The sequence below is a fragment of the Bos indicus x Bos taurus genome, chromosome 22, assembly GCF_003369695.1.
Source record: "Bos indicus x Bos taurus breed Angus x Brahman F1 hybrid chromosome 22, Bos_hybrid_MaternalHap_v2.0, whole genome shotgun sequence".
NCBI classification, from domain to species: domain Eukaryota; kingdom Metazoa; phylum Chordata; class Mammalia; order Artiodactyla; family Bovidae; genus Bos; species Bos indicus x Bos taurus.
Window position 1 is genome coordinate 2,898,331 of NC_040097.1, and position 24,016 is coordinate 2,922,346.

General features: G+C 55.8%; 1 protein-coding gene across 4 annotated transcripts in view; it reads left to right on the forward strand.

Annotated features, from left to right (window-relative positions):
* The first annotated feature begins 904 nt into the window (after positions 1-904).
* The window catches only part of SLC6A6 (solute carrier family 6 member 6), an 84,249-nt gene continuing 61,137 nt past the window's right edge, over positions 905-24,016 (forward strand). For 2 of the 4 annotated variants that reach the window (XM_027522458.1, XM_027522459.1), the window contains exons 1-2: positions 1,118-1,204; positions 14,359-14,396. Coding sequence is in view for 1 of the 4 variants with exons in the window: in XM_027522456.1 (XP_027378257.1) it covers positions 916-1,204 (289 nt within the window). In the remaining 3 variants the exon portion in view is untranslated. Of the gene's footprint in view, positions 1,205-14,358; positions 14,397-24,016 lie in introns of all 4 variants that reach the window. The other 2 variants (XM_027522457.1, XM_027522456.1) reach the window with 2 other exon arrangements.

Sequence of the window (24,016 nt, forward strand, 5' to 3'; positions counted from 1 at the left end):
GCGGGCTGGAAGCCACACAGCGCGGCCCTCAGGCTGGGCACGTGGTCTCTGCAGCCCATCCATGCAAATAAGGACAAGAATAATGGCACATTCCCCATTTTCATTTAAAAATAGACACTTGCTTGGCACTTCAGTGCCAGGGAGCTGCTGTTCTGAGCTGTCTGCACTCTTCACCTCGGGGCTTCCTCGCAGCCAGGGAAAATTTATCCCCGTCCCTCTTCCCCGTGTTTCCATTTGAGAGCTGAGGAAACTGAGTCAAGGGAGGGAGCCCCAGCAGTGGCCTAAGGTCACCCAGCGGGGCAAAGCCCAGAAGCCAGGGCGCTCTGTCCCAGGGTCAGGCTAAGGCCCCCGGGGAGGATGTGGGAGGGCAAAGTGGTCGGGCGGGGCTTTACTGGGGAGTGGGGGGCATCCAGAGGCTCAGAGAACCTGGGAGGAAGCAGAGGCGTGGTTTGGACCCCACAGGTCTCGGGGAGCCCCGGCCGCACCCCCTGAGCCAGGTGGAGTGCTAGCTGTGGGCTTGGTGCCTCGCGCTGGGTTGGGCTCTCCCGCTCTCATCGGAAGACCGGAGGAGGGGGCTGAAGACCCCCTTCTTGGCCCTCCAACCCGCACCCCCGCCCCGCCCTCCTTGGCGCCAGGCGGTAACTGGGTGCCTCGAAAGGCGCGTGCCACTTGGGGGAGCGGGGACCGAGCGCTCGCCCGCCGCACGAGTGCGCGCGCTCGGCGAGCCCGGGGCTCTTTGTGTCCGAGCCCCAGCGCGCGTGCGTGTGCGGTGTGTGCCTGTGCGTGTGTGTGTGTGTGTGTGAGCGCGCGCGCGTGTCCCCCGTGGGGGCGTGGCCGGCGCCCCAGACCCGCCCCGGGCCCGCCCCCGGGCCCCGCCCCCGGCCCGGCCAAGCTGGTATTTTTCCACCCAGCAGGATGGGTGATGCTGAGAGCTGCCTGCTCAGACAACAGACACGCGAGGTCAGGAAGAAGCCGCTTATAAATTACTGCTTCCTCCGCGCCGCCACCAGCGCCGAGCTCCGGGTCCTGGCCGCAGCCCGGCTCACTAGTCAGCGCCGAGCCCCAAGGACCGCGAGCTCTGAGGTCGAGCCCCGCCGAGAGGGAGCCCGAAGCGCGGACCCCGCGGGCCAGAGATCGCGCCGGCGGGCAGTCCCTCGGCGCGCGGAACTGAGCGCGGTCGAGCGCAGCGCCGTGGCCGCCCCAGGTACCGAGGGAGACGGAGCCGGGCGCGCGGAGCCCCCGCCTAGTCCCCGCGCCCCCGCCAGCCCCAACCTCCTCCCCGCCCCGGGGGGCCCCCAGTTCCACCAAGGGCGGGACGGAGGGTCGTTCGCTCCGTCCCCCAGCGGGGCTGTTATTGTTCCCCTGGCGAAAGGGCTGGGGCATCTCGAGCAAGGAGCCAGGTGTGTGTGTGTGCGAGTGTGTGTGTGTGTGTGTTCCGGTGTCTCCATCTCACTGGGGGTCTGCAGATATCTCCGTGTCCCCGGGGTGTCTGTGTGTTTCTAGGGGTGGCTGTTTCTCCCAGCACTCGGGTGTCCCCGTGTGTGTCTGCTGTTCTGTGCTCTGGGCAGTGCGTGTGAGGTTCTGGTGTGTGTGTCTGTGATACCTGTGTGTCCGTGTCTTGGGATGCGTGCCCTTGTGCCCCCTGGAGTGCATCTGTGTGAACCTCTGTGTGTGTGTGTGTGTGTGACTGTATCTCCGATTACCTGTCTGTGCACGTGTGTGTCCCCAAGTGGGGCTTCTGTCTCTGGCTCCCCGTTGCGGACACTCGCGTGTCCTCTACTGTACCTGAGGGAGTGTCCCCGGGTGCCTGAAGGACCAAGCGCCCAGAGCTGGTTCTCCACGGCAGAGCTGAGCAGGTGGAGGTGACAGGGCGGCGCGGCTCTGAGGGTGCGGCGGGCAGGTGGCAGTGCCAACGTCCAGCCACCTGGAGCGGCAGGACGGAGGCCCCCAGGGACAGCCGGCAGGGACAGCGGGACACATCCTTCTCGAGATCTCTCCCTTCCTGCTGGGGGTTCCTCTTTTGCACTGGAGGCTCTGGTCCCCCTCCCACCTGGGGAAGTCAGAGAGAGGCTCGCAGGGGCCTCCGCCGGCGGCTGAGGCTTCGTCCTGGACCAGAGGGGAACCTGTGGGCTGCCCTCCCGGGCACTTGGAGGGAGGTGTGTGCTGGGCCGGGCTATTTTGGTCACTGCTCAGGCTCTGCCAGATCCTGGCCTCCCCCAGGACCAGCCCCAGAGGCTTGGGAGGTAGCCCTGGCCCCCGTTTCCTGCCTGGGGAAATAAATCAGCTCAGTAACTGCCCGGCCACTTGAACAGAGGGTCTCGGGGCTGAGGTTGAGTGGTGCGTGGCTCCCTTGGACTTGGGAGAATTGGCCCCTGCTTTGGTACTGCTGCCATTCAAATAAATGTCATGGGGGAGATCTTTTTTTAATTTCTTTTTAATTTTTTCTTGGCTGGAAAGGAGGGGAATCTCATCCAGAGACTCCCAGCCAGAAGGAGTTTATTTTTATGAGAGCGAGCGGGTGGTGAGCGCTTAGCAACCGCCTGCCTCCCTCTCGACCAGGGAGGCATCCGGGGAGTGTGGGGTGGGCACACGGCGAGCGGGGTGCTATGGGGGTGCAGTGGGGGAGGAATTCCATCAGAATGGCATGGAGGGGCTGGCGGGCCCTGGAGGAGAACCCCCCATAGGGTAAGAGTAGGGAACTGGCTGGAGGTCTTGGGCCTGGCTCAGCAACCCCTGCCCCCGTTGACCTTGGGCAGCCTTTTGGGGGGGCCTCAGTTTTTTCATCTGTAAAATGGGTGGAGTAAAACTGGTTAAGGGGTTATTGGAGAATGAGAAGCAGGAGCTTGTCCCCAGGGAGCCAAGACCAAGGACTGCACCTCTGTCTTAGCTGGCAGATGACCTTGGGTGATTTCCCCTGTCCACTCTGAACCTCAGCTTCGCAGTCCAGGCAGCAAGGACGCCAAGCCAGCCTCACGGCGTCCTTGAGGGGATTGAGGGAGATGAGGCTGAATAAGCCTGTGGTAAGCTGTAAAGCTGGGCTCGGCTTCGGAGCTGCCGATTAGAGGGTGTCACGAGGTCCCGGGTCACTGTGGTGTGGGCAAGGGCCAAGGCGCAGCCTCGGGCTCGTGTCCTCTGGGGCTGCCCTTGGACGACCTGTGGTGCAGCTGCGGGCGCCCTGCCCTGCCCCGTCCTGCCCATCTCACCCTCGGGAGACCCGGCACCAGCTGTGTAGTTGGCAGGCCCCGGTGAGCGGGTGGCGCCCATTTTACAGATGGGCAAACTGAGGGCTACCCAGAGGACTTGGCCTCGATTGGACAGCGCCAGGGTCAGGCTTCAGGAGCGTTGCCTCAGCCAGCCTTGAGTCTGGGCTCTGCGGAGCTTTCGTCACTGCAGAGTTGTAATTGTACCAGCACCTGGGGAGCATGAAGGACAAAGGTCCCCAGGGTTGGAGGGCGAGTGTGTGGGCCCCTCAGCACCTTGATTCTGCCCCTAGTCACTCATTCGGCCTTCTCTGTGCCTCTCCGGGGGCCCTGCCTACCCCAGTGTCAGCCCCCCCTGCCCCTCCACCCCCGCTGGCAGGCTCTGAGGGTGGTGTTGGCTCACTCTCCACCTGTCAGCTTGTCAAGGGATTCAGGACCCTGTCAGGCTTTATCTGAAGGTCTTTCCAAAGGTCCCGAAATGATAAGACACTCGCAAGTCATTCAGCACGTTCCTGTATACAGGAAAGAGCTGGAAAATAAATGACTGAGGACACCTGGGGTGCAGCCAGGCTATAGCTGGGAGGGGTCCGAGTGGGAATTCAGGCTGGCCTTGGAACCCCAGGGTCAGCGGGCGGGTGTGGGCTGCCTCCCGACCTCTGCCAAAGGTCATCAGTGAGGGTCGGAACCCCAGGGTCAGCGGGCGGGTGTGGGCTGCCTCCCGACCTCTGCCAAAGGTCATCAGTGAGGGTCGGAACCCCAGGGTCAGCGGGCGGGTGTGGGCTGCCTCCCGACCTCTGCCAAAGGTCATCAGTGAGGGTCGGAACCCCAGGGTCAGCGGGCGGGTGTGGGCTGCCTCCTGACCTCTGCCAAAGGTCATCAGTGAGGGTCGGAACCCCAGGGTCAGTGGGCGGGTGTGGGCTGCCTCCTGACCTCTGCCAAAGGTCATCAATGAGGGTCTTCAGGGTCACGTCTCGCTCCTCCGTGATGGCCAACTTATCTCTGCCAAAGTGAACTTACAGGTTCTCTGGGGAGGAGCCTTGTGTGCGGAAATTCCCGGCGGGGGGCGGGGGGGGATGCTTTCAAGTGTGAGTGGGAGCTCTTTTTTTTTTCTTAAACGTGCCTCATTTCTTTGGTCTGTTCTCACCGGGCTCTGGATTTGGAGTAGAATATTGGCCTTCGAAGAGTTCGCAGCCCAAAGAGAGGGAGGGAGCTTGGCAGGATGACTGCCCCTGGTGACCCCGCCGCCCGTGACTGCTCTCACTGGGTGTGAGATGCCAAGGGTGTAGGCAGGAGACGTTCCAGCTTCTCAGAGGAGGTGATGCTGGAGCTGGCAGAGGGACAGGGCGGGCTGGCATTCCAGGCAGGGGGGCATAGCGGGCGCAGAGGCACGGCGCAGGCAGTAGACAAGCCTGTGTGTCGAACAAGCCTCGCAGGGGACCCAGCTGGAGAGAGGAGTAGGAACCAGGTGGTGGAGCACTGGGCACATGGGCCGTGGAGATAGAAATAGCATCAGGCCGGGTTTAGGGGCAGCGGCGTAGAAGCCAGGTCAACCTGAGGGGGCAGGAGGCCCTCACGGGGAGTGGGGGGACCAGGCAGAGGTCCGGGATCCAAGGCGGCCAGGCTACTGCTCGTCAGGGCATAAAAGCATTTTCCATGCCAGCGAATCTTGCCCTGAGCTCTTGTAAACACGGGGTGAAGGCCCGGACATGCTGTTTAACAGATACACAGGCCATTAACCGTGCCTCTGGCCTCCCCAGAGCAGGTAGCCCTGGCGCCTGAGCTAGAGTGCATCTGCCCTGGACAAGGCGTGGATCAGGGCGTCCCTGCCCACCTCACCTGCTCAGAGGCTTCGTTTGGAGACCACGGCTGAGGGGCAGGGGTGGGGGGGCAGGGAGAGGGCAGAGAGGATGGAAATTGCTCTTCTGTCTCTAAACACCGACTTGCAGATGAGAACTCACCCAACATAAGCAAAGGGGAGGGGGTGTGCAGGCAGTGGGGGCAGGTCACCCCAACCGGAGTCTGGTAGCAGAATTAACCTGAGTGACTTGGTACACATTCCGGTTCCCAGGCTTGGACTTACAGGACCCAAATCCCCAGGGGATGGAGCCTGGGCATCGGTATGTTTCCAAGTTTTCAACTGTGACTGTTTAAAAAAATATATTAAAATCGAGATATGATTTGCATTCAGTGAAATGCAAAGATTCTGTTACAGTTTGTTGAGTCTTGTCGGATCGCTACACCTGTGTAGCCACCAGGTGTAGCCATTCAGGTCAAGCTGGAGAACGTTTGCAGCTCCCCTGGAAAGTGGACTTGTGCTCTCCTGTTCCCAGAGACAACCGGTTTCTGATTTCTATCACCGTTAGGTTTGCCAGGCCTAGAACTGGGTGGATTTATATGGTACATACCCTTCTGTGTCTGGCTCCTTTCCGCTGGATGATTTAAGATCCATCCACGCTGTTGAGGGTGTCAGTGGTTGGTTCCTTTGATTGCTGAGGAGTGGACGGATGGGTGGACGCCCCTCGGTTTGCTGTGTCCACTCTCCTGTGGATGGACATTTGGCTTGTCTCCAGTCTGGGGTGGTTATGAATGAAGCTTTTATGGGCCCTTGTGTACAAGTCTCTTTGTGGGCATATATTTTCATTTCTCTAAGAGTGGAGCGGCTGGGGCGTAGGGTAGATATTTGTTAACTTTATGAGAAACTGTCAAGAGTGGCTTTTAATTACAGAAACAGTAGACCTCAAGCAATACAACACTGTACCAAGTAAAAGTGGTTCTTGAAGAGGATTTTTTAAGAAGCGCAGTCTGGGCTTCAGCCTGTGCGTCTGGCTGACATTCTGTTCTCTCGTCCCTGCCGTCTGCCCCTTCCTATAGTAACAGTGAGGCCTTTAAGAGTACACGTTGCCCTCTGCATGCAGCTTTGGCTCTACCCCTCAGATGTCTAGATGGACATGTATTCCTTCTAATTCCCTTTTAGATCAGTTTTCATTTCAGTTCTGGTTTCCCCTTGGACCCAGGGTTCGTTAGGATCTGTCCAGCGAGCGAGCTGTGGTTCTGTTTTGTTGTTAACGACAGGGGCGTCATCCTGTTCTCAGTTCTGCCAGTTTCACTGTTCAAAGAGCAGACCGCTGTGGAGCCGACGTTCGTCAGAACGTACAGGTCTCCCAGCCATTCTGAACAGCTAGTCTGCATTTGGGAGTCATTGACTGAGCCTGGCCTGTGTTATTCACCCCGAGAGCTGCCAGCTCAATGAATGAAATGCCCCCACCCGACGGCTTTGAACTTACCCTGAAAGTGGGCAGAGAAGCCGCCGAGGGCCGGAACCGATGCTTATTCAGCCCCGACGGGTCTCTTAAATCCCTTCCTGCGTTTAAGCCCTGTGCCTGACTCGGGGGTTCTCACCTCCATCTTCTGGAAGACTTCGTCCACCCTCAGAAAAGAGCCTTCTCGCCCACCACACATTGGGACCAGAAGGACAACCAGTGTCTCTGCCCCTCCTCCTCCTGCTGCGTGTGCTTTTTTCACTGAGCGTCTTCAAGGCTTCTGACCTAGGACAAAAGCCAGAGGGAGGGCTGGTGGATAGACCAGCCCCTGGGCTGAAGGCGCTCCCAGTCTGGGGAAAGAAGATCTGTATCAGGAAGGAGTTAATGAACAATCCCAGGGCATCACGCCAGGGGCAGGGAACGCTAGGGAAGGTGGCTGGGGGTGTGCAGACTTTGGGGTCACGGAGTTAAGCGGACCCCACCCACCCATTTAATGGATGGGGAGACTGAGGTCTGAAGGAAGCCTCCATCGACAAGAGGCCCTTGTTCACAAACTTGTGGTTCTGCCCGCCCCCCTCACCAGCTCGGCCCTCAGCCCGCCCTCCCTGAGCGGAGGCTGGGACCACGTCTCTGCGGGCTCCCTGGTGGGGACATTCTGCGAGTCTTCCCCTTCCCACCACTCTCCCCTCCATACAGGACGGAAGAGCTGCAGCGGGGTCCACGCAGAAAGTCCTTAACACCGCCAGGGTGCTGCTGCCCGCTGGGGGTGCAGGGTGCGGCTGGCCTTGGGTTTCAGCCGAGTCATGCTCCTTTGGGGCAGGGCTCAGGAAGGGGGCGGTCTTAAAGGCTCTGCCCTTCCGCCCGACGGCCAGTCAGCACCTGGAGACCCAGGGCCGCTCGTGCCTGGTGGTGGACTCAGGCCTTGGTCTTCAGAACAGCCGTTCTGTTACCCGATGGCACCTGGTGACTTCTCTCGGGGCGAATGCTATCCCAGCCCAAGACCACAGCCTGCTCACCCAGCCTCATGCCTCCTGGGCTTCGCTTTCGTTTGTGGGGTTGCCAGGAAAGAGGGGGCTGGGAAATGGGGGTGTTGGCTCTCAGCAGCTCGTCACTGTCTGGCTCCCAAGCCGGCAGGGGCTCCCTAATGCTTCGTGAAATCAGGTCCAAACTCCCCAGCCTTGTGTTCAGGGCCTCACCTGATCTGGCTCCCGCCCAGGGCATATTCTCTCCTGCTCCCACATCTCAGCGCCCCGCCCTATGATCCGGCTGGTTTCTGCTCTTAGGCCCAGCCTCCAGCTCTCAGCCCACCCCATACCTCAACCCAAAAGCCCCTTCCTTCCTTCCTTCCCTCCTAAGTCCCACTCCCCCAGGGCCAGCTTGAGGCCGCCTGCTTCATGAAGGCTTCTTGCAGCCCCTTAATGATGCTGGCACATCATAAGCCCCCCCAAAGATGATCTGCATCCAGGTGGGCTTAATCTCGCCTTCCTCTGAGCCCCGGAGGACCTCTTCTCTGCCTGGAACCCAGACCTGTGAGGTCTTGCCTTTTGTCCAGTCACCTGGCCGAGGGCATGGCAGCCCGCAGTGGCCATCCGTGCTGCCTGAGTCCCTTTGTCCTGAAATAAGAGCCTGCAGTTTGACCGTCTGAGTAGGTCCTTGGAAATTACATCCACCCATCTCCATACATCCCTCCAACAAATGTTAGTTCCAGACCCTGTCCTGGGCCCCAGGCATGTGGCAGGTGGACAGGGCAGACCAGCTCGAGCCCTCATGGGGCTGACCACAAGAGTTAAAGGACTTGTTAAAGGGCACCACGGCATCAGGGTTTGGGAGCCCTTGGCCCTGGCTTGCTGTGTGACCTAGGCAAGCCCTTCCCCCTTTCTGGTCCTAACCTGTAAGGAAGTGTCACTTCCAAGGGAAATGCCTGCTGAGTGAAGCTGGGAAGGACCCTTTTTCTTTCTGTTGGGGAGCACACACCATCAGCACAGGGGTGATGGGCCTCTGGGGCCCCCTTTAAGGATTCAGCTGTGGTCCCATCGGTTTTCAGCATGTCCGAGCCCTTGCTCTACAAGGGGCCACCTGATCCGGGAGTTAGAGTTCAGAGATGCTCTGTTCAGAGCTGTCGAACAGGTCTTTAATGAAAAACTCTTCCTTGGGGGAAGAAAGTGGGTTTTTATTCCATCATTGGTAGAAGGTATGTTGGTGTTCAGTTGCTAAGTCGTGTCCGACTCTTTGCAACCGCATGGACTGCAGCCCACCAGGCTTCCCTGTCCTTCACTGTCTCCGGGAACTTGCTCAAACTCACGACCACTGAGTCCACTGGATGGAGTGATGCCATCCAACCATCTCATCCTCTGTCGTCCCCTTCTCCTCCTGCCCTCAATCTTTCCCAGCATCAGGGTCTCTTCCAACGAGTTGGCTCTTCGCATCAGGTGGCCAAAGTATTGGAGCTTCAGCTTCAGCATCAGTCTTGAGAGTCCATTGGACAGCGAAGAGATCAAACCAGTCAATCCTAAAGGAAATCAACCCTCAGTATTCTTGGTAGAAGAATATAGCTTAGAATGAATCTTAAAAAAAAAAGACCTGCCCTTCCAGCCTCTGTCAGTGAGGACTGAGCAGAATTTGTTGCTGCTTCCACTTCTCATCGGTAGAAGTGGTGAGTTTGCAAAGATTGCATCCCAGGCCTGAAGAAAAGGGTACAGTTCAGTTCAGTTCAGTCGCTCAGTTGTGTCTGACTCTTTGTGACCCCATGAATCGCAGCACGCCAGGCCTCCCTGTCCATCACCAACTCCCGGACTTCACTCAGACTCACGTCCATCGAGTCAGTGATGCCATCCAGCCATCTCATCCTCTATCGTCCCCTTCTCCTCCTGCCCCCAATCCCTCCCAGCATCAGAGTCTTTTCCAAGGAGTCAACTCTTCACATGAGGTGGCCAAAGTACTGGAGTTTCAGCTTTAGCATCATTCCTTCCAAAGAAATCCCAGGGCTGATCTCCTTCAGAATGGACTGGTTGGATCTCCTTGCAGTCCAAGGGACTCTCAAGAGTCTTCTCCAACACCACAGTTCAAAAGCATCAATTCTTCCGCGCTCAGCCTTCTTCACAGTCCAACTCTCACATCCATACATGACCACAGGAAAAACCATAGCCTTGACTAGATGGACCTTAGTTGGCAAAGTAATGTCTCTGCTTTTGAATATGCTATCTAGGTTGGTCATAACTTTCCTTCCAAGGAGTAAGTGTCTTTTAATTTCATGGCTGCAGTCACCATCTTACAGTGATTTTGGAGCCCCAGAAAATAAAGTCTGACACTGTTTCCACTGTTTCCCCATCTATTTCCCATGAAGTGATGGGACCGGATGCCATGATCTTCGTTTTCTGAATGTTGAGCTTTAAGCCAACTTTTTCACTCTCCACTTTCACTTTCATCAAGAAGCTTTTGAGTTCCTCTTCACTTTCTGCCATAAGGGTGGTGTCATCTGCATATCTGAGGTGATTGATATTTCTCCCGGCAATCTTGATTCCAGCTTGTGCTTCTTCCAGTCCAGCGTTTCTCATGATGTACTCTGCATATAAGTTAAATAAGCAGGGTGACATTATACAGCCTTGACGTACTCCTTTTCCTATCTGGAACCAGTCTGTTGTTCCATGTCCAGTTCTAACTACCTGCATACAGATTTCTCAAGAGGCAGGTCAGGTGGTCAGGTATTCCCATCTCTTTCAGAATTTTCCACAGTTTATTGTGATCCACACAGTCAAAGGCTTTGGCATAGCCAATAAAGCAGAAATAGATGTTTTTCTGGAACTCTCTTGCTTCTTCCATGATCCAGCAGATGTTGGCAATTTGATCTCTGGTTCCTCTGCCTTTTCTAAAACCAGCTTGAACATCAGGAAGTTCACGGTTCACGTATTGCTGAAGTCACTGCAAAATAGTCTCCAAGGGGCAGCTCTGGGCCACCCACGTATTTTAAGTTGTCCACTTGGTTTTATAAAATCGAGCCAGTATTTTTTTCAAGGTGGATATGTTTTTATTACCTCTGGCAGCTCAGTTTCTCTGAAGAGCCCCTCCGCCTCACCCAGCACACCCCTGGGACTCTGAAGCCTGCCCAGCGCACCACCCCTTCTTAGGTATAGTCCAGCTGCTGGTGGATCCCAGGCGGGTGGGAGCCTTCCTGCTGGATTCCTTCAGCAGGCTGACAGGGTGGAAAGGGTAGAGGAACCCCCAGCCCTTTCAGGGGCCCCTTTGTGCTTTCGAGGGGGTGTTTCAAGGCTGGAACTGGAGGAATCCAGCCACTCCCACCCACCTGCCCACTTCCACCTGGGCCCTGCTCCATGGGCCCAGGGGGCAGGGCTGGGCCTGGCTGCAGCGGGCACCTCTCAGGGCAGCCCCCCTGCCAACCTCTGCTCTGACTGAGGCTGATCCGCCTCCTTAAATGTAAAAGGTTCAACCTGCAGAGAGGACCAGACAACCAGCCTCTGCTGAAAGCCCCCACGCTGAGACCTGGAATGTTGTTGCTGTTTTATTACCTAGGCTGAACCATGAGTTAAGGCCAGTGGTCCACTCGCTAAGCCTCATGTCCCCTCCCCTCTCCTGAGCCATCCAGGGGCTTGTCGTTCGTTGGGAGGCTGGGAAAACCTGGAGGATTTTTCTCCCCTCGCTTACCCTTTCATGACCTCTGACCCCTGCCCACTGTCCCCCAGGCCTCTGGGGGTTGTCACCTCTGCCCTGGGATGTTGCAACAACCGGGGGTGGTAGCTGAGCCCTGTGCCAACGCTCAGACCCGGAAGGCAGAGGCTTCACTTGGGATCTTGTTAGAACGCCCCTTCCCTGGTAGGAGGACGAAGGTGGGGCCTGAGAATCTGCATTTCTCACCAGCTCCCGGGTGCTGGCAAGGCTGCTGGTCTGGGGTGGGTAGGGTGGGCATGCTCTGTAAGCCAGGTCCTGAACCTTATGAGAATCCGTCTCCCTAATCACCAGAGGCAGCTTCCTTCCCCTTTGCAGATGGAAAGCGCAGGCCCCAGAGAGCGCAGGTAACTTGCCCGAGGTCCCGAAGCTGGGAGCTGTGAGCCAGGCCAGGCCCTCTGGGCCAGTGCCACCTTGGAAAGGCAGTTAGCGGGGAAGCCGTTTTCTGTTGAACGGTGTCCCTAGTCCAAAAGCCCCAGGAGGCTTTTCAAGGCAGCCAAGTCGGATGTAAGTCAGAGAGAGCCAGGGCCAGCTAGGCTGCGTGGGATGGGGTGCTGGCGTGTGGCCTGGTAGGGGGAGAAGCTGGAGACGGGGTGCTCACAGCTCCTGGCAGACCAGCGTGGGGCCTGCCTCCCCGCTGTTTAGATAAATCCCCGGGTGGAGAGCTGGCTGGAAGGGTCAGCAGTGGGACAGGCCGAAGCTGAGACCCGGTGTGTTGTTTAAAGGCTGGCCTCTCCTCATAGTCACAAGGGCGCTTTTCCTTAACTGGGGGTCTGCTTTGGGGACTGAAGGGCTATGTTCTCCCGCCTGGCTGGGCCTTCACTTTTACGCTGGGCACCTGCCCCAAACAACTGGGAAGAGTGGAATAGATTTAGGGTCTGGGTCCTCGAAATGTGGTCACTGGCGGGAGCAATCTGAATTTCGAGGGGAGCCTGTTAGCATGCAGAACCTGGGACACTGCCCCAAGCATCTCCACCCCAGCCCTGCTGACTCAGACCCTGGCGGGAGTGCCCAGTCCTCTGGGTTTTAACAAACCCTCCAGGCTTCACTCAGGAGAAGGGCTGATTTCTCCATCTCCAGCCAAGTATCCAGGGGTGGGGGAGGGTCAGTTCTAACCTTTGCAACTGGCTAGAGTACCAAGGCTGCCAGGGGACCTCAGACGTCATTTCCTCTGTGGCTCCCTTTTCTGATGGCCCGGGTGGCAGAGAGAGAAAGGGACATGCATAAACTCACACTGCAGATTCAAGGCAGATGAGGTCTGGGGTCCTAGGGCTGCAAGTGGCAGGAATCAGTTCAAACATATTCTGACTCCGTTAAGGGAAGAGCCCAGAGTCGCACTTCAGGTGTGGCTGGATCGAGGTGCTGAGAGAGGTCACGGGGCCCCGTTTCTTTCTTGTTCCTGTGCTCCGTGTCGCTCCTCTGGTGGCCCCACTCTCCCTGGGGTGCCCCCAGCTATACAGCGTGTTACCCACCCCCACCCCCAGCACAGCCACCTCAGCCTAGAGAGAGCTTTCCTTTTTTCCCAGGATTTTGCACACAAGCGCCTGTCATCCTTCTCAGTCTCCAGTCTTGGTCACGTGCCTGTCCTGGAGCCAGTCATGACAGCCCTCTGATGGGCTCAGTCCAGCTCGCATGCCCACCCCTGGAAGTAGGAGATGGGCTTAGCCCACCCAGAACCCCGTGGGCTGAGAGGAGTGGGGGTGGTCTCCAGGGAGAACAGATGCAGGGAATAGCCCCAGAAAAAGGGGTCCAGGTGCCTGCACGCTAGCTTGATGCAAAGGGACTTGGTGCCATTTTTCCCTCTTCTCCGAGCTGGGCCGGCCTCAGGTACCTGCTAAGGTCTCATTTTGGACCAAATTTTCCTCCCCCGTGTCTGGTTCCTTGAGCATTGCACCTGTAATTGTGCACTGAACATGCTAGCTTCCTCACCCTCTTTGTGTCTCTTCCCTGGGCGTGGTCCTGGATAACATACATGCCGTTTCCACCGCCTGCACCCACTGCAGACATTACTAATCCACCCAGAGTTCACAGAGCCACGTGTCCACCCAGAGGAGGAAGCCTCCGCCACTGGATTCCAGGCTCCAAGAGAGCGAGGCCCTCAGCTGTCTTATTCACTACCGGGCTCCCAGGGCCTCCAACACTGCCTCCCATGTAGTCGATACTCGATAAATAACTGACTCAGCCTTCCTACGCCCAGCGCCCGGGACACAGCGGGTGGCCGTGTGAGCCTGCGGGGACGGGGGCCCCATAGACTGCTGGAACCCAGCTCTGAGTCTGGGGAAGAGGCCCTACAGGCAGGGCTGCAGGTACAAAGAGGAAGTAAGTGCCCAGTCCTGGAGGCCTCTCTGCTCTAACAACCCCTCCCCCCACCCACCGCCCCCACTAATCCATTTAACTGTTCATCGAAGTGTGACGCCTTCCTTGATAAGGAAGCACTTCCTGGTTTTCTGCATTTTTTTCAGGAAACCTGGAGAGCCTTTCAGCACAGCTCTGCAGGTGAAATGAGAGGCAGACGTGATCCACCCCCACTTGCCTTGTTTCTCAAACCAAGTCCCAAAGAACCGAAGTGGTCTATTTAAAAAACAAAAAAAAGGTTTTGAGGGTCAGTCACATCCGGGGACCACTTGACTCAGCCCAGTTCAACAGGTGTCCCTGGAACACTGAAGCTTAGCCTCTAACCAGGAGATGAGTGTTATTAATACATTCTTCATCTAGACAGTCACTCACAGCCCTGGGCACATGGCTGAGCCAGGGGGCAGCTCATAGGAGCGTAGGTTTTGGGGTTCGAGCTGGGGGTGGGCGTCCCTTACCCCTTCTCAGACAGCAAGAAGAGGCTTTCCCCCTCCTGACTGCCCCTCCCAGCTCTGCTTCTCGCCCCTGACTATTTTAGGGACCCTGCACCCGGGCAGGGGGTGTGTGAGCGTGTGCCCGTGCGTGAACATGTGGTGTGTGTGTGTGTGTGCACTCGTGTGTGAGTGTGTGTGTGCACTCGTGTGTGAGTGTGTGTGGAAGTATCAAGTGCCCCCCGGATGTGGACGGGTTCCCAGGGCCCAGAGCAGTGTCTGACATAGTAGACGCTCAATAAGGGACTGACTCAGCGTTGCTGCCCCCAGCGTTGCGGGCTGGGTGGTCACGTGGGGGACAGACCCCAGGGTCCTACGTGCCTCACGGCCGACCAGACCTCTTCTTCCCTTCTCTGCTGCCTCCCCTCACCACAGGTCCAGAGCAACAGCGCTTTGTGAGAAGCCTCCAAAACGTAAGTGGCGTCTGACCTCCCCGCGGTCGCGGTGTCTCGCCGTGGGTGGCAGGGACCCATGGGGGTGGGGGGGTGATGTGTTGCAAGATCCCAGATCGAAGTGCCAGGACGCTGTCTGCAGGTCACCTCCGGATGTCCAGGACCCTGTCCACAGGTTACCTGGGGATGGCGGGTCCATGGTCCGGCTTGGCCACCTGTGCGCGTTGGCGGCAGGGAGACAGCCCTGCAAAGCTGCGTACACTGATTCTGGAGTCCTGGCCCGGCTCCCCTCCTGGCTCTGCATCGGGCACGGAGGGGGCCCTCGCGGGGTCGATGCTGAGGTTCGGGGTCAGGCACATGTGAAAGGGGCTCCCAGCTGATGGGATGCTCAAGGAATCGGGCTGCCGTCCCAGTCATCTTTTCATTGCATTTTCTCTTTATTAAAAAAAGAGGAGAACCTTCAGGGAAGTTGCAAGACTGTTACTGTGAAGCCCTGTGTGTCCTTCCGTTGGATCTTCCCACTGGGAGCAGCGTCGTCCTTGGCTTCACGGCTTTACCACGAGCCGTGAAAACAGCCATGTTTGCGTTTACTGCGGTTGCCTCTGCGGGGAGTTTTGGGCGTGATGCCTTTTACCTCTAATCCTTCCACCTGCCCTTGGTGAGTGCAAGGACTTTCGTTCTCGTGCAAGCCCACAGTGATCAGCCTTGGGACATCTAACGTTGACACGGATCTGTTATCTAATCGACATTAATAGCGTTTTGAGTTTTGCTGATTGTCTCGTGTGTGCAGAACTTCCCCCTGCCTCCACCCCAGTTTAGGATCACAATATGCTTTTTTTCTTTTTTTTATTGGAGGATGATTGCTTTACGGTGTTGTATTGGCCTCTGCCGCATTCCAGCATGAGTCAGCCACAGGTACACTTATGTCCTGTCCCTCCAGAGTCAGCCTCCCATCTCCCACCCCACCCCACCCCTCTCGTTGTCACAGAGTGCGGGCTTGAGCGCCCCGTGTCACGCAGGGCATTCCCACTTGCTGTTTATTTTGCATACGGTGAGGTGCATTTTCCAGGCTATTCTCTCAATTTGTCCTACCCTCTCCTTCCTCTGGGCTTCCCCTGTGGCTCAGCTGGTGAAGAATCTGCCTGCAATGCGGGAGACCTGGGTTCAATCCCTGGGTTGGGAAGATCCCCTGGAGAAGGGAAAGGCTACCCACTCCAGTACTCTGGCCTGGAGAATTCCTAGAGAATTCCATGGACTGTGTAGTCCATGGGGGTCACAGAGAGTCGGACACGACTTAGCGACTTTCACTTTCACTGTTTCTCCTTCCTCCACTGTTTCCACAAGTCTGTTTTCTATGCCTGCATCTCCATTGCTGTCCTGCAAAAGGTTCACCAGTACTATCTTTCTAGATTCCACATGTGTGCATTAATGTACGATATTTGTCTTTCTCTTTCTGACTGACTTTAGTAGTGCTTTTAATGTGTTTGTTAAAAGGGTTTGGTGGGGGCAGGAACCTGACTCAAGCCACTTTTCTGCAGTTGCCTTCTAAGCCTTGATTTAAACATCCCCACTGTGTGTGTATGCTCAGTTGTGTCTGACTCGCTGTGACCCCACAGACTGGACCCCGCCAGCCTCCTCTGTCCATGGGATTCTCCAGGCAAGAATACTGGGGTGGGTTGCCATGCCCTTCTCCAGGGGATCTTCCCTACCCAGAACCCGGGTCTCCCACATTGCAGGCAGATTCTTTACCATCTGAGCCACCAGGGAAGCCCCTAGGGGTTTTCAAAGAAGTCTTTGAGTCGTGTGTTCAGTAAGAAGCACACTTCATGACAGGTTGCGGCGAGTACTTACACACGCATGAGACTGAAACCAAAGTTTCACAAAGTGATGCGCGCAGCCTTGTCGTCTGTAGGACTCTCTTCTCTCCTGTTCGCCTTCTTAACAACCATCACCCTGACCCCCTCGGTTGATTTCATGACCCACTAGTACATCTTTGTCTGGAATTTGAAAACCTGGCTTCCTAGGCAGAAATTTCTCCTGCGGTTCGAGCTTCCCAGGGCTGGGTTTGGTTGACTGGGGTCACCTGGGAAGCCAGGACTGGGAGAAATGCCCGAAGACCCTTGGTGGATCCGATTCCACCCCGCCATCAAGCCACCAGCCCTGAGTCTCTGTCACCAGCAGCCACGGGCCCTGGCCCCACCCAAGACCTGTCCTTCGTGGCTTGACTTCAGGTGCAGAGAGCCAGGCTGGCACATCCCTGGTGGCTCTGGACACCTCCCTGACCAGCTGCCAAGTGGCACGGAGTTGCCCCCGCTCTGGGTCAGCCTCCGGAGTCATCACTGCCATAAATAGCGAGAGGAATCATCTCGAACATGGACGGAGCTCTTTAGCAACGTCCACTGTGCCTCTGAGGGTTTGCACGATAGTGGATTTTCTCCCGCTGTGGCCCTGGGACGGGCACGGTGCTGCCCTGTGTAGGGACGACCACCAAGCCCTGCATGCCGTCTCTGTGTCAGACTCCGCTGGCACCGCAGGTGCCTGCTGCCCTCGCAGTAACCATCCATGCCATGGTGGTGCTCCACCCCACAGATGCGGAAACTGAGGCTCAGAGTGGTGATGCGACCGCCCGTTCACCCCCGGGTCACACAGGACATGAACTCTGGTCAATCTGACTGGTGCCAACACCACCCAGCAGGGCCCTCCCCCGCCCGCTCCCCCAGGCTGGAGCAGACTCTGGTCCAGCCCTTCCCCCCGCCCCGAGGCCTCTCACTGGTTAATGAGTAGCCCAGGGCAGCCTGGAAGCCAGGTGCCTACCGCCCTGAAGCTGGAATGTGCATTCTGCTCCAGATAAAGACACTCTTGTGCAAGGGGCTTGGCCCTTAGAGGCGATCCACAGAGGCAGGCCACACGTTCCTCTCTTCCAAGGCTTGCTGATCCGTCCACACTTGGTGGGAGCCCATTTGACAAGAGAGGCTTATCTGACGCCTCCTCCAAGCAGCCCTTCCGGTTTAGTCTTCCTGCTGGGTCTCCCTGGCCGCGGACTGGCAGGGAACAGGGTCTGGAGGGCGGTGTCTTTAGAGAACAGTTGCCTTCTCTGACGTCTCGGCTCCGCTGGGTGTCTGGACTTAAGTTCCCACCTGAGAAAGGGCACGATGATCACTCAGGGGCCCCCACAGAGTCGAGGATCTGACCGATGTGTGTGTGTCTGTCAGCTGGTCAGCAGACCCTGGGTTACTAATGAACCCGCCAAAAGCAGTATTCCTGACCCGGAGGGCAACCCATGTGGTGGAAAGTCCATGGAGCTGGAGAGTCAGCCAGGCCGGGCTCAAATGCCAGCTCCAACCCTGGCCAGCTGTGTGACCTCGAGGGCGGTCACTGGCCGAGCCTCTCAAAGCTTCCTCTTCCCTACCCAGCTGTGAAATGGAGCAGTGAGAGCCCCGGGAGGGGGAGACAGTGGAGAGTCAGTGGTAATGGCTGGTCCTCCCAGGGGGTTTGGGAGGGCTGGAGCTCGTAACAAAGTTGGTGCCAGAACCAAGTAGCATTTCTTATCTCCTCTCCCAGGTGGGATCCCTGAACAACAGCCCCCACCCCGCCGACCTGAAAATCAGATCCACCCTCTTGGGTGCCCCGGAATCTGAGGAAGGGGGAGTCTCTTTGGGCTTATCGTAAGAGTTCCTGTGGGCCTTCTCCATCTGCGCCTCCTCAACCATCCCCACCCACCCCGCCCCAGCTTGTAAACTCTGACGGAGGTAGGGGTGTCAGTACAGGCAACCGGCGACCACCCACCAAACTTGCTGCTTCGAAGGGCCTAGACAGAAACGTCTTTGTTCCCTGATTATGTTATACGATTTTTTAAAAACAGAGACACCTTTGACATACAACGGTAGTGTAAATTTAAGATGCGCAGTGTCTTGATTTTGTCCACTGCTGTTGCGGTACGAGCGTCACTGTAGCATTTACTTAACACCTCCACTCCATCACTGAATGATTTCTTCTGGTGTGGAGACGTTACACGCTTTTCATACAGAAGTTCGGAGAGCACAGAAAACTCGTAAGAAGAAAATCAAGATCGTCTCTAGTCCTGCCATCCAGAGATAACCAACCTCAGTTCAGTTCAGTTCAGTCGCTCAGTCGTGTCTGACTCTTTGTGACCCCATGAATTGCAGCAAGCCAGGCCTCCCTGTCCATCACCAACTCCCGGACTTCACTCAGACTCATGTCCATCGAGTCAGTGATGCCATCCAGCCATCTCATCCTCTGTCGTCCCCTTCTCCTCCTGCCCCCAATCCCTCCCAGCATCAGGGTCTTTTCCAATGAGTCAACTCTTCGCATGAGGTGGCTAAAGTACTGGAGTTTCAGCTTTAGCATCATTCCTTCCAAAGAAATCCCAGGGCTGATCTCCTTCAGAATGGACTGGTTGGATCTCCTTGCAGTCCAAGGGACTCTCAAGAGTCTTCTCCAACACCACAGTTCAAAAGCATCAATTCTTCCGCGCTCAGCCTTCTTCACAGTCCAACTCTCACATCCATACATGACCACAGGAAAAACCATAGCCTTGACTAGATGGACCTTAGTTGGCAAAGTAATGTCTCTGCTTTTGAATATGCTATCTAGATTGGTCATAACTTTCCTTCCAAGGAGTAAGCGTCTTTTAATTTCATGCTGCAGTCACCATCTTACAGTGATTTTGGAGCCCCCAAAAATAAAGTCTGACACTGTTTCCACTGTTTCCCCATCTATTTCCCATGAAGTGATGGGACCAGATGCCATGATCTTTGTTTTCTGAATGTTGAGCTTTAAGCCAACTTTTTCACTCTCCACTTTCAATTTCATCAAGAGGCTTTTGAGTTCCTCTTCACTTTCTGCCATAAGGGTGGTGTCATCTGCATATCTGAGGTGATTGATATTTCTCCCGGCAATCTTGATTCCAGCTTGTGCTTCTTTCAGTCCAGCGTTTCTCATGATGTACTCTGCATATAAGTTAAATAAGCAGGGTGACATTATACAGCCTTGACGTACTCCTTTTCCTATCTGGAACCAGTCTGTTGTTCCATGTCCAGTTCTAATTGTGGCTTTCTGACCTGCATACAGATTTCTCAAGAGGCAGGTCAGGTGGCCTGGGATTCCCATCTCTTTCAGAATTTTCCACAGTTTATTGTGATCCACACAGTCAAAGGCTTTGGCATAGTCAATAAAGCAGAAATAGATGTTTTTCTGGAACTCTCTTGCTTTTTCCATGATCCGGCGGATGTTGGCAATTTGATCTCTGGTTCCTCTGCCTTTTCTAAAACCAGCTTGAACATTAGGAAGTTCACGGTTCACATATTGCTGAAGCCTGGCTTGGAGAATTTTGAGCATTACTTTACTAGCATGTGAGATGAATGCAATTGTGCGGTAGTTTGAGCATTCTTTGGCATTGCCTTTCTTTGGGATTGGAATGAAAACTGACCTTTTCCAGTCCTGTGGCCACTGCTGAGTTTTCCAAATTTGCTGGCATATTGAGTGCATGCATGTATCAGCGTTTGGGTAATGTGCCTTATTTAAAATTTTCCAAACCGAACTCATAACATGGCTTTTAGGAGCCAGTTTCTCCCACCACACACACACACACCCCAAACTATTTCTAGGAGTCTTTTGGGGTCTTGGATCTTCTATCTCCAGGGTTGGCAAACTTCTTAAAGGGTTGGCCAGTACGTACTGTGGGCTTGGGGGCCGTGTGCTCTCCCCTCTGCTGTTGCAGCTAGAACCCAGCCAACACAACAGGCACAGGATGGGTGGAGCTCTGTGCCAATAAAACTTTATTTACAAAAGCCGTGCTGAATCTGGCGGGGCAGGGGTGGTGCCGTTTGCACATCCCCTGTTCTAGTTTGTTTTCATTTGTTTGGGCAAACTACCATTTCTTTAAGTAACCCCCTCGTGAGGAGAGATGGGCCGTGTGCAGTTTCTTTCTTGAAAACTGCTCTGCTGTGAACATCTTTTTCTTTTCCTTCCATCTTTAATTGTGGTAAAATACACGTAACATAAAGCCTGCAGTCCTGACCGCTTTACGTCTTTACGTCTTTACGCTTTACGTCTACATCTCAGTCTGCTGAGTGTGTTCACGTTGTCGGGCAATCTCCGGAACTTTTCATCTCGCGAGACTGTAGGCAGCAGTGCACGTTGGTCTGGTCGGGAATCGGAATGTCTAGCCTGAAGGGGCCGTGCATTTTTAAGATGCTGGCACTCGATGCCAGATTACTGACCCTCCAGAAATTGCCCTGCTGTCATCAGTGACAGCCGCAGTCCCTGAGAGGTGGCGCGTCCCTGGGGAATGTACCTTCAGGGTCTCAGAGGGCGGAAGATTTAGACCAGTTCTTCCCAGAGGAGGGGGCTTCCCTGGTAGCTCAGCTGGTAAACAATCCACCTGCAATGCAGGAGACCCTGGTTCAATTCCTGGGTCAGGAAGATCCCCTGGAGAAGGGACAGGCTGCCTACTCCAGTATTCCCAGGCTTCCCTGCTGGCTCAGCTAGTAAAGAGTCTGCCTGCAATGTAGGAGACCTGGGTTCGACCCCTGGTTGGAAATTTCCCCTGGAGAAGGGACCGGCTACCCACTCCAGTATCCTGGCCTGGAGAATTCCATGGACTGTATAGTCCATGGGGTCCCAAAGAGTTGGATACAACTGAGCGACTTTCACTTTCACTCTTTAATCCCAGAGGCACTGCTCCTTGTCTACCAGCCTTCCTTTTTGGGGGAAGAACATAAGAACTCAGGAAACAAAAATGCTGTGAATCCTAGACCTCCTCCTCCAAGGCTGATAAATACACTCTTTAGAGAGAGCAGAGGTATTTTTAAGACCTATTCTCACAGTGAGGCTGAGTGTAAGTGTATTTATATATATGAGATGGCATTGTGGTAAGGGAATCCAACTCGTCCATCCTAAAGGAGCTCAGTCCTGAATATTCATCAGAAGGACTGGTGTTGACGCTGAAACTCCGGTACTTTGGTCACCTGATGCAAAGAACTGACTCATTGGAAAAGACCCTGATGCTGGAAAAGATTGAAGGCGGGAGAAGGGGACAACAGAGGAGGAGATGTTTGGATGGCATCACCGACTCAACAGACATGAGTTTGAGTAGACTCTGGACAGGGAGGCCTGGCGTGCTGCAGTCTATGGGGTCACAAAGAATCGGCCGTGACTGAGCGACTGAACTGAACTGAACTCAACTAGTGGTAAAGAACCTGCCTATGCTAGGAGACATAAGAACCATGGGTTCAGTCCCTGGGTTGGGAAGATGCCCTGGAGGAGGGCACAGCAGCCTATTCCAGTGTTCTTGCCTGGATTATCCCATGGACAGAGGAGCCTGGCAGGCTACCATCCATAAAGCTGCAAAGAGCGGACACGACTGAAGCGGCTTAGCACACATAGCACGCGTGTATTTTAAACTATTTGTTTTATTTGGCTGCATGGGTCTCAGTCATGGCGGTCAGGCTTAGGTGCACAGCAGCGTATGGAATTTTCCTGGATCAGGGATCTAACGCATGTCCACTGCATTGCAAGATGGATTCTTAACCACCAGAGCACTTGTAAATGTCTTTTGGCCTCTGCCTTGCTGTGTGTTACCCAGGGCCTGTCGTTTAACCTCTCTGGGCCCCAGGGTCTTCAGTCAAAATAGACGTGATGTAGAATCTCCCTTCTCCGGTTGTTGGGAGGATCAGGGGAGAAAAACTGTGAAAGTTCTCAGTACAGCAGCCAGCGCACGGCAGTGACTGCACGCGGTACTTACTATAACTGGTCTTCCTCTTGCTGTTATTGCTAATACTTTTGATGCCTCCATCAGGGTAGGCTGAGCACGTGGACAATCGCGTGTGCAGCTGTTTGCAGTTCTCAAAAAGGCCTCCCACCTGTAATACTCGCAGTGTCATACCGCGTAGTTCTTACTGTCCCCGTGTGGCAGGGGAGAGACGTGGGGCTGAAGGCGGCGGTGGCCAGCTTGAGGTCAGCGCATTTCGGGACGGAGCCTGGGGTGAGCCACGGCTTTCTAGTTGAAGTCAGAGCTGCTGGGAAGCCTCCGGACCTCGGGGTCTCAGGCTGAGAGGAGAGTCCTTGGATGCATCTTCCCGTCTCAGTTGTGAGCCCCACCAGGGATCACGCCGGGATTTCTTCCAGGAGAGAGCTGATTCCTATAACGTGTGCGGTTCTTCCCCCGACAGCACCAAGCAGTTCAGCGCCGGCTGAGCGTCCCACAGCCTGAGTCAGTACTCACGCTGTTCCTGTGCTGCTGGTTCAGGCGCTCAGTCATGTCCGACTCTTTGTGGCCCCATGGACTGCAGCACGCCAGGCTCCCCTGTCCCTCACTGTCTCTTGGACTTTGCTCGAACTCCTGTGGTAGACGCTCAGACTCCCCAGGGGAAGGGCTCAGTCCCACCAGACGCGCCCCCCCCCCCACACCCTTCAGCCTGAATGGCTAGGACTCCAAGGCTCCTATGACCCGTCCTTGAGTTGGGTTAATTGGCTCCAACAGCTCAGTGACCTCAGAGAATCACTGGTTTCAGATTGAAGGTGTAACACAGGAAGCAGATAAGGGAGACCCACAGGCAAGGAGTGGGGAAAGCTCGGGGCTTCCATGCCCTCTCCGTGCCCTCTCTGTGTCCCCAAATCTCCCTGAGTTCACCAACCAGAAGCTCCCCAAACCCTGTCCTTTTGGGATTTTCTGGAGGCTTCATCACCTAGGCCTGATTGATTCCACCTCCCCTCTCCCCTCCCCAGAGCTGGGGGGTCGTGGGACTGAAAATTCCAGCCCTCTAATCACAGGCGAGTTCTCCTGGCAACCAGGCCCCCTTCCTTAGCCGCCTCCAAAGTCGCCTCATTAACATAACAAAAGACACCTTGCTTGCTCTCGCCACTTAGGAAATTCCTAGGGTTTTAGGAAGTCTGTGCTGGAACCTGGGATGAAGACCAACTTTATCTTTCTGATTATACATCGCAAGATCACAGAAGCTGACGGGGCCTTTCAAACACCAGAGCCTCTCACCGCAGTAAAACCTGAGCGGTTTCTGGAAGACATTGTCATCTGTTAGTCTGTGCTCAGGCAGCAGACAGCAGGTCCAGAAACCCAGGCTCCTAAAGCAAAATGGGCACCTCCCAGCCCCTGGGCCGTCCCCTCCAGTACCTCCTTTATTTACCCATTTGCTGGGCACCTCAGACAAATCCCTCCCCTTCTCTGGGCCCTGGACCTGCCCTGTAAGACTGGGGGTCTGGAATCACCTCCCTGGGGTGGCTGTGCTGAGCTTTGCCTGCGGAGGTCAGCTCTGCCGTTTCAGAGCGGTGTCCGAGTGTGAGGGGTCCCCATCTGTGAGCGGGGTGTTCTCTGTGAGAGCTGAAAGCACGCTGCCCCTCGGGGTCTGCATCCTTAGGAAGGGGGCCGCCCCCACGGCAGCCTGGCCCAGCCTCCGTGGGGCCTCACGTGGGGACCCCTCCCCTCTTCACCCCCCAGGTCTCCCCCCACCCCCTTCCTGTCCCCCTCCCCTCTCCCCAGCTCTGAGAGTCCACCCGAGACTCAGGCTCCCTCTCTCAGTCCTGCCACAGTGAAGGGAATGTGGCTCTTAGGTCTGTTTTCAGAGTCAAGTACCGTGAGCTTCTGCTTGTCTCGCCGCCACCCT